Here is a 10,386-nt window from a genome sequence, read left to right as displayed (position 1 = left end):
CACACGCACACACACTCATACACACACACACACACACATACACACTCATACACACACACACACACACACACACACACACGCACGCACGCACGCATGAATGCACACACTTACTGATATTGACGGGTTCTGTCTTACACAAGACAGCCAGAGGAAATGAATAATGTAGAGCGGTTTGATTCAATATCCTCAACACACACACACACACACACACACACACACACACACACACTTATTCTCCCTCCCAAATGACAGCAGACACAAAGAGGTGTGAAGAATTGATATTGGATAATGTGGCAGAAGCCTCTTCAGGCCTGGATCACCCTAGTGAGGAGGAACCAGGAGAACCTGGATCACCCTAGTGAGGAGGTCCATGACTACGCTTCTGAACCAGGAGAACCTGGATCACCCTAGTGAGGAGGTCCATGACTACACTTCTGAACCAGGAGAACCTGGATCACCCTAGTGAGGAGGTCCGTGGCTACGCTTCTGAACCAGGAGAACCTGGATCACCCTAGTGAGGAGATCCATGGCTACGCTTCTGAACCAGGAAGACCATCCACCATTACACGCAAAATTGCAAACGCACATCACACCACCATTAAAGAGCACATCAAACAGGTGATTTACGAGCTACAGCAATCAAGGGTATATTTTTCATTCATTCATTCATTCATGGCTGCTGAACACAGAGAATACCCACAAAGCCCTGCAGTCCGTGCTGAACACAGAGACGATACTATAACCTCTGCAGACACATAACCTTCCTAAGTACTTGAGAGCTGAGGTCTCTGTGGACATTTTTAAGAAGCAGCTAAAAGGCTTCTGTTTAGACAGTATGTGTTGAATTAATTTGACTGTATGTTTATGAATGTTGTCCTGTTTCCTGTGTTTGATTTGGTCGATTATTTCTCTGCATTTTAACCTGTGTGAAGCACTTTGTGAGTCCTCTCTGTGAGAAGTGATATATAAATAAAATGTACTTACTTACTTACTTACTTACTTACTTACAGTACACAGCCAAGACAGTTGCTATGAAAGCCATAAATATGTAGCCCAATATCTCTGTCACATTTTCTCCCATCGAAAGCTGTAGTTGAATTAATCAGTATGGATTTAATCTGTGATTCGGAGTCTGTGAATCATACAGACCCATTCGGAATGAAGATGTTCTTCTTCTTCATGCAGGAATACGCTCATTGACAGAGGAGCACCGTGTCAAGAGTGAGCTCACTTATGGCATTCAGCTCGAAGTGGAGGGGCAAAGAGATGGAGAGATAGAGAGAGAGAGAGAGAGAGAGAGAGAAAGAGAGAGAGAAAATGAGAACTGAGAGTGAGTGAATGGGGAGGGGAAGGGAGGAGGAGGAGGAGGAGAAGGAGGAGGGGCTACAAGAATGAGAGGATCAGCTGCACAAGAGAGCGCTTGGTAGGACGTGCGTCAGGAGCTAGACGCGCGCTGTAATTACCCAGGGATATATTCATGGAGAGCCGGATTATGAATAATTGAGGAGAAGTCAAGTCGCCAAATACTGTTAAACGTCGGGATTTGCGTGTCTCATCTCGGTGCCGCCGTTATGGGGATAGACAGACGGAGGAGAGCCTCGCTGGCTCTTACCCTCAACTTCCTCGCTTTGTTTTTAGCCGTGTCTGCGCTGTGCACCAGCTATTGGTGCGAGGGGATGCGCAAGGTGGCCAAGCCCTTCTGCACTGGACCGGTGACCACCAGACAGGCGTTCTGCATCAGGTACAACAGCTCGAACCATAACGACACTCGTCTCGTTCAGTACGTGTGGGAAACTGGGGAGGACAAGTACCTGATGAGGAAGTTCCACACTGGGATCTGGTTCTCATGCGAACAGAACGTCAACCTGACCGGTAAGAGCTGCGCGTCTGGATGCATGATAACTTTTCCACGCCGAGAAGTGTCCGTTTCATGAAAAGCTATCAACGGCGCTATTGTAAATGTTCTGATTTTGAATTATAGTGTTTTCATGTTAATCAATATCCTAACTGTTTAACTGCACCACCTGACATGCCTCTGTAGATTGGAGAGCAAAGGGGCGAAACCTGCGCGTAAAGATGGATAGGAGACGTTACCCTACAATACCAAAGTGCAATCAAGCATTTCCCCAAAAAATGTGTTGATGTATTGTATTTTGTAACAGCATTTGCCAATTACATTTACACTATTTACAAGAGTCCGATACATCCCAGAAACATTACCAGCAGATGCTCTGCAGCCCTAAACTCGAGTTAAAACGGATGTTGGCTCCCCTGCAAGTTGATCCATATCCTCACCTAACGAGTGAAATACAGCGATACAAACACAACAGAGTGTACTAGTGTAGTGAGTGAACACAACAGAGTGTACTAGTGTAGTGAGTGAACACAACAGAGTGTACTAGTGTAGTGAGTGAACACAACAGAGTGTACTAGTGTAGTGAGTGAACACAACAGAGTGTACTAGTGTAGTGAGTGAACACAACAGAGTGTACTAGTGTAGTGAGTGAACACAGCAGAGTGTACTAGTGTAGTGAGTGAACACAACAGAGTGTACTAGTGTAGTGAGTGAACATAACAGGGTGTACTAGTGAGTGAACACAACAGAGTGTACTAGTGTAGTGAGTGAACACAACAGAGTGTACTAGTCTAGTGAGGGAACACAATAGAGTGTACTAGTGAGTGAACACAACAGAGTGTACTAGTGTAGTGAGTGGAATTGTAGTATTATAGTGTGGAGTTTCTCTTTTAGTACATGAATACACTGACATGAGTCTGCTGGGATTCAGACCTGCTGGTCAGGTTGAAGGTCAAGGACTTTGAGTCGAAATGAAATTCAGAACAATAGAAGAATCCTCCAATAGAAGAATTCCAGACAGAACCCTTTTCAGATCTGTAAGATCCACAGGATTTAGGGTTCCAAACAACACATTACAAAGCTGAAAAGGGTTCTATTTGGAACATTTTTTCAGAGGGTTCTTCTACTGTGACAAATGGTTCTATTTATCATTCTGTTTTTTGGCGTCTGGGCGGCTGGTCATACCTGGTTGAAATACCTGGTTGAAATGCCTGGTTGAAATGCCTGGTTGAAATACCTGGTTGAAATACCTGGTTGAAATACCTGGTTGAAATACCTGGTTGAAGTACCTGGTTGAAATACCTGGTTGAAATGCCTGGTTGAAATGCCTGGTTGAAATACCTGGTTGAAATACCTGGTTGAAATACCTGGTTGAAGTAGCTGGTTGAAATACCTGGTTGAAATACCTGGTTGAAGTAGCTGGTTGAAATGCCTGGTTGAAGTAGCTGGTTGAACTGTGATGGCGTCTGACTGGGCTCACTCTCACTCTGTTGTAGGTGAGAACTGCAGAAGTTTCATCTACGTCGCACCTTCAAATGAGAGAGGTAAGTCATGATTATATAACTCCCCGAGATAATGACCCTTTTTAAGTCTCATGTTTCCATGTATCTCTTAACCATCACCAAGTAGTCAAATACTACAGATATTGTTTCATCATTTCAAGGTTTTTCTCATTCCATCAGGAAGATATATCAAAATCTCACAGGTGCAAATTGAACTCAGTCACTTTCAAACATACAGTAACCGTTTTGAGATACACATAGAGAGGCAAAAAAGCTCATTAAAGAGAAGGATACTACAATAACTGAACAACCGGTCGACATCACAACTGTACTGAAATGCTCTTTTGCACCGATGAGAATTATGATTGCGTAAATCGGAGACTGCAATGTATTATGGGCCGTCGACGTGTCCCTGAGAAAAAGGTATTCAAAAACTGTCTTCTATTAATTGAATGAATCCCATTCATTCCAGTACAGTCATTGTGTGTCCTATAACAATATTTGAGAGAGAGGGAGAGAGAGAAAGAGAGGGGGAGAGAGAGGGAGAGAGAGAAAGAGAGAGGGAGAGAGAGAAAGAGAGAGAGAGAGGGAGAGAGAAAGAGAGACAGAGAGGGAGAGAGGGAGAGAGAGAAAGAGAGAGGGAGAGAGAGAAAGAGAGAGGGAGAGAGAAAGAAAGGGAGAGAGAGAGAGAGAGAGGGAGAAAGAGAGAGAGAGAGGGAGAAAGAGAGAGAGAGAGAGGGGAGAGAAAAAGAGAGAGTATAGCACAGCCTCTCCTCCCCTCGGGTGCGTGGACCTGCCACCCCCCAGGCCCCCTCCCCTCCTGGCTCCGTCTTCCGCGCCCTCTGGACCAGACAGACCCAGGCACACACACGCCCCCGAATCAAACAACCTCCTTCTATGACTCAAACGTCTACGCTGGCCTCTGCAGTGATGTGATTAAAAGATATATTGCATTGTAACCTTCGATCTGCTGATGATGGTGAGCGGATATTAAAGGAAGGATTTTGGAGGAAACAGGAAGTGTAGATGTACATGTACTTAACTTGATCAAGTCTAATGGCTGAGTCATGCAGGCAGCAGCATCTTGAAATGCGCTTCTCAGTATTGTAATAAATGTTTTTCTCAGTATTGTAATCAATTAACTATTCAGTATTGTAATAAATGTGCTTCTCAGTATTGTAATAATCTAAACGTTTAGTCCTGTTCTCTCTATTCAACTACCAGGAAGAGTAAAAGATAGATTTAGAAAATCCAACCAATCAAAAGGTTGCGTTCAGGCAGGTTGGCTATCCAATCATTTCAAGACAGCTTCCAAAGAGGACTGGGATTGGTTTTGATATGATTGAGTGTCTGGTTATGATAGGATTCAAGTGGTCGAGACATCCAGATATTACCTGTGAGCAAAGTCTCTGGGTTCAAATGTCGGTGGAGAAAATGGAACAGTAATCGCCTCAAACATTGATTCATTTCCTGTTTAATGTTTGAAATTCTATTGAAGATTTAACAGGGAAAAGGAACCACTTCCTCATGTGCTGCAGGATACAAAAAGATTTTGATTATTCATTCATTAAAAATGAGATGTAAGCAGCCGAACACCAGAGTGAATACAGTATACATCCTGGTACTCTGCATGATGGCAGTGAGGACAACCAATCAGAACAGGTCTTGTTCCAGCACAGCCAGTTATTCCAGTCACATGCCAGCTCAGCCAATGAGTGACTAGAGGTCAGGCTGGAGCTGAATGGGCAGATGGATGTCCTGTCTGGCTGTGAAGGTTAATGGCATGGGTGAATGGGTCACTGGCCCACCCCTCGCTCTTATGCTCTCTCTCCCTCTCTCTCTCTCTCTCTCTCTCTCTCTCTCTCTCCCTCTCTACCAACCCTTATCTTCTCTTTCTCTCTCTCTCTCTCTCTCCTCCTACCCCCACCTAACTCTCTCTCTCCACGTACCCCAACCCCATTCCCTCCCTTCACCTTTCTCTCTGCTTTCCTCTCTCCCTGAGTTCCCTCCCTTACCCCCTCACCCCCCCTCCCTTACCCCCTCATCCCCCTCTTACCCCCTCACCCCCCCCCTCCCTTACCCCCTCACCCCCCCTCCCTCCACCCCCATGCCCTTATTTGCACTGCTGCATCCCACGTTCCATCTTGCCCTCCTCTCTGCTCAATCCCACCTTTGCCCCGCCCTGCCCCTCCTCCCTCCTCTCTGCTCAATCCCCCCTTTGCCCCACCCTGCCCCCCCTCCCTCCTCTCTGCTCAATCCCACCTTTGCCCCGCCCTGCCCCTCCTCCCTCCTCTCTGCTCAATCCCCCCTTTGCCCCACCCTGCCCCTCCTCCCTCCTCTCTACTCAATCCCCCCCCTTTGCCCCGCCCTGCCCCCCCTCCCTCCCAGGGGTGCTGTGGCTGTGCATCGTGGCCGAGTGCCTGTACATCCTCCTCCTGGCCACAGGGGGCATCCTCATGTCTATAGAGGTCTGTCGCTTTGGCAACGTCATCAACGGACTCAAACTCAACGCCTTCGCTGCCATATTCACCGTCTTGTCAGGTAACAGCTTGCTTTATCATGTGTGTGTATGTGTGTGTGTGTGTGTGTGTGTGTGTGTGTATTTGTGTGTGTGTGTGTGTCTTCCTTCGCTATCCTTTCATCCTTGATGCAGATGTGTCAGCTTTAATGCCAGTGGAGTCCTTGTGTTCAACAGTGCACATAGAAGAGCTCAGATAGATTCGTGAGTCTGTTAGTTAGTCTGTTAGTTAGTCGACCCGCTCCCAAGCTGTCCTGGACGTCTGACTTACAAGGTCATCTGTGCTCATTTAGCTGTGTGTGAAGTGTGTGTGTGAAGTGTGTGTGTGAAGTGTGTGTGTGAATTGTGTGTGTGAAGTGTGTGTGTGAAGTGTGTGTGTGAAGTGTGTGTGTGTGAAGTGTGTGTGTGAAGTGTGTGTGTGAAGTGTGTGTGTGAAGTCAGTAGGCAGCCTGTGTTCTGGCCTGATGAAGGCTTTATGAACGGTGACCTTCTCACGATCCCCAACATGAAACCGCTGCTCCAGACTGAGACTGTGACTCAGCAGAGGACGAGACTGGTCAACACAAACACACACAGGAGCAGTTTGCACTACGACGACTTTCTGCTTTTTATTTCTCCCATAGGGAGCGATATGCACCGGTCAGCTGACCTGATATGCACCTCCTGGAAATCCCTAATAGCAGAAAAGGAGGAAACTTTTACTTGAAACAATCTCCCAACTAGCTGACCTCAAACGAACGAACGTTGCAGAATTGTCAAATCTGGAGAGATCTTATTTCTCCAGGCGCCATAAAGAAACGGTCCTCCGAGTTGTGGGGGTGTTGAGGTGGTTGGGAGAGTGGGGGGGGGAGATCTGCCTCAACGCTCGGAGATAATCACAGTGTTCAGAGGACTGAGACCCGGAGAGACCTTTATTAACATTCTGTACGACGAGGGAGGAGAGAGAGAGAGAGAGAGAGAGAGAGAGAGAGAGAGAGAGAGAGAGAAAGAGACTTCATTAGCTTTCTAGGACACAAACCTCCCTGGGTGATAGTAAACTTTGTTGTTTACCGGTGATAGTGAGGACTATTAGCCTGGATTCACAGTCCTGGATGATTCACAGAGCTGCTGCTGCAGAATGTCCCCAGCCCTGAGACAGACTGTCCCCATCCCTGAGACACTGTCCCCAACCCTGAGACACTGTCCCCTGCCCTGAGACACTGTCCCCAACCCTGAGACACTGTCCCCAACCCTGAGACACTGTCCCCAGCCCTGAGCCAGACTGTCCCCAACCCTGAGCCAGACTGTCCCCAACCCTGAGGCAGACTGTCCCCAGCCCTGAGACACTGTCCCCAACCCTGAGACACTGTCCCCTGCCCTGAGACACTGTCCCCAACCCTGAGACACTGTCCCCAACCCTGAGACACTGTCCCCATCCCTGAGACAGACTGTCCCCAGTCCTGAGACACTGTCCCCATCCCTGAGACAGACTGCCCCCAGCCACAGCTGACAGCTTCCCTGCTTTAAAACATGGACAATTAAATGATTACTTCCGATAAATGTGATTAATGACATGGGACTGGGTCCTCTGTCTGTGCTGCACATAACATCACATCTAATAGGGGGGTGAATAATCCTACAGCCATTCAAATCCCCCATGCTTGTCTGGAGTTAAACCAATACAACTATGTACCTCAAATACAGTCTAACAGCGTTGAGGCAGAGCCAGAGTCAGGTGACGCAGCCTCTCAATGGAGGAAGAGAGAGATGGAGAGGAGAGAGAGAGAGAGGGGGAGAGAGAGATGGAGAGGAGAGGAGAACGAGAGAGAGGGGGAGAGAGAGATGGAGATGAGAGAGAGAGAGAGGGGGAGAGAGAGATGGAGATGAGAGAGAGAGAGAGAGAGGGGGAGAGAGAGATGGAGAGGAGAGAGAGAGAGAGAGGGGGAGAGAGAGATGGAGATGAGAGAGAGAGAGAGGGGGAGAGAGAGATGGAGATGAGAGAGAGGGGGAGAGAGAGATGGAGAGGAGAGAGAGAGAGAGGGGGAGAGAGAGATGGAGATGAGAGAGAGAGGGGGAGAGAGAGATGGAGAGGAGAACGAGAGAGAGGGGGAGAGAGAGATGGAGAGGAGAGAGAGAGAGGGGGAGAGAGAGATGGAGATGAGAGAGAGAGAGAGGAGAGAGAGAGAGGGGGAGAGAGAGATGGAGAGGAGAGAGAGAGAGAGAGAGAGAGAGAGAGGGAGAGAGAGATGGAGATGAGAGAGAGAGAGGGGGGGAGAGAGAGAGAGAGAGAGATGGAGAGGGGGAGAGAGAGATCGAGATGAGAACGAGAGAGAGAGGGGGAGAGAGAGATGGAGAGGAGAGAGAGGGGGAGAGAGAGATGGAGATGAGAACGAGAGAGAGAGGGGGAGAGAGAGATGGAGAGGAGAGAGAGGGGGAGAGAGAGATGGAGATGAGAGAGAGAGAGAGGGGGAGAGAGAGATGGAGATGAGAACGAGAGAGAGGGGGAGAGAGATGGAGATGAGAGAGAGAGAGGGGGAGAGAGAGATGGAGAGGAGAACGAGAGAGAGGGGGAGAGAGAGATGGAGATGAGAACGAGAGAGAGGGGGAGAGAGAGATGGAGAGGAGAGAGAGAGAGAGAGGGGGAGAGAGAGATGGAGATGAGAACGAGAGAGAGGGGGAGAGAGAGATGGAGATGAGAACGAGAGAGAGGGGGAGAGAGAGATGGAGAGGAGAGAGAGAGAGAGGGGGAGAGAGAGAGAGAGGGGGAGAGAGAGATGGCTGAATGTGAAGATGAAGGAGTCAGAGGCGGATGGCATCGTGACGTCGTTGTCCTTGAATCATGACGCCAACATTGAGTGTGAACAGAGTGTTTTCCTCTGAACTATACCTTTAAAGATCTCCTGTCCAATAAGGAGGCCTGTCTCTCCTCTGGCCGGCTTGTCTCTCTCTGGCCTGCCTGTCTCTCCTCTGGCCTGCTTGTCTCTCCTCTGGCCGGCTTGTCTCTTCTCTGGCCTGCTTGTCTCTCCTCTGGCCTGCTTGTCTCTCCTCTGGCCTGCTTGTCTCTCCTCTGGCCGGCTTGTCTCTCCTCTGGCCGGCTTGTCTCTCCTCTGGCCGGCTTGTCTCTCCTCTGGCCGGCTTGTCTCTCCTCTGGCCTGCTTGTCTCTCCTCTGGCCTGCTTGTCTCTCCTCTGGCCGGCCTGTCTCTCCTCTGGCCTGCTTCCCACACGGTGCAGCCGCCACTGGGATCTGGGCCAGGCTCGTTGAAGCCAGGCACCGCGGATTCATTCACATATGCTGAATTATGTTCTGAATAAACATGAGTGTAGATGTGTGTGTGTGTGTGTGTGTGTGTGTGTGTGTGTGTGTGTGTGTATGGGGTGGGGGGTGGTTGGTTAGTGCTTCTGTGCCGGGGACGGTCTGCTCTTATAGGGACCAGGGTTCTGGGAGGCTTACAGACATATAATCCGACCGGTGCTCGGTCCAACACTCCTTTTTTCCCCGTCTTTTTGAATCTCTCTCTCTCTTGTTCCTTTTCATTTTTTGGGTGATGGATGTCTGGTGGGAGGAGGCGTCCAGACGAAACTAAACTTGCCAGAAATAGACAGGGAGAGAGAGGGGGGGCAGAGAGATGGAGGCGGGGAGGCAGGCAGGAAGAGAGAGGGGGGGGGGGGAGAGATGGAGGAGGGGAGGCAGGAAGAGAAAGGGAGTAGACAGACAGAGAGAGAGAGATTGGTTGGCAGAAAGTGAGTAGGGATTGCAATTGGCAAGAGTGATATAGACACAGAACACAGGAAGGGGGTTGATAAAAAATAATGACAGAGAGAGAGAGAGACAGAGAGAGAGAGAGAGAGAGAGAGAGAGACAGAGTGAGAGAGAGAGAGAAAGAGAGCAGTCATCGCAGGGTGCCAGGTCTGCCACTCATCACTCTGCCAATCCCAAACACTGCCAATCCTGGCTCAGCTTGCCATCTCCATCCTGATCAGTGTATCTGTCTATCAACCCTGTTCCTCAGACAACAACCCGCACTAACGGTACTTCTGTCAGTCTCTTATAGAGGGTTCATATATTATAGAAGGTTTTTATCCAAGGTCTCTTTGTTATTGATCCGAGGAATCCAATGTCCAACTTAATGAGGCTGGCCATCACTTTAATAGCATAATACTGACACCTAGTGGTGAACACAGATACTGCATAAATGATTAAGGACTTTGGTTACCTTATAGTTCCCTCACAGCCTCTATAGTTCCCTCACAGCCTCTATAGTTCCCTCACAGCCTCGATAGTTCCCTCACAGCCTCTATAATTCCCTCACAGCCTCTAGTTCCCTCACAGCCTCTAGTTCTCTCACAGCCTCTATAGTTCCCTCACAGCCTCTATAGTTCCCTCACAGCCTCTATAGTTCCCTCACAGCCTCGATAGTTCCCTCACAGCCTCTATAGTTCCCTCACAGCCTCTATAGTTCCCTCACAGCCTCTTTAGTTCCCTCACAGCCTCTAGTTCCCTCACAGCCTCTATAGTTCTCCGGGCCTGTAT

General features: G+C 48.8%; 1 protein-coding gene across 1 annotated transcript in view; it reads left to right on the top strand.

Annotated features, from left to right (window-relative positions):
- Positions 1-1,571: 1,571 nt before the first annotated feature.
- gsg1l2b (gsg1-like 2b) overlaps positions 1,572-10,386 on the top strand; it is a gene marked incomplete at both ends in the record, with an annotated part of 11,234 nt that continues 2,419 nt past the window's right edge. Inside the window, 3 exons of the mRNA XM_084459777.1 lie at positions 1,572-1,872; positions 3,352-3,399; positions 5,746-5,898. Coding sequence (XP_084315903.1) covers positions 1,572-1,872; positions 3,352-3,399; positions 5,746-5,898 — 502 coding nt within the window. The remainder of the gene's footprint in view (positions 1,873-3,351; positions 3,400-5,745; positions 5,899-10,386) is intronic.

This window comes from Borostomias antarcticus (genome assembly GCF_949987555.1).
Source record: "Borostomias antarcticus genome assembly, chromosome: 29".
Taxonomy (NCBI): Eukaryota; Metazoa; Chordata; class Actinopteri; order Stomiiformes; family Stomiidae; genus Borostomias; species Borostomias antarcticus.
The sequence above is the reverse complement of the archived record's forward strand: the minus strand, read 5'-3'. Positions and strand labels throughout refer to the sequence as shown.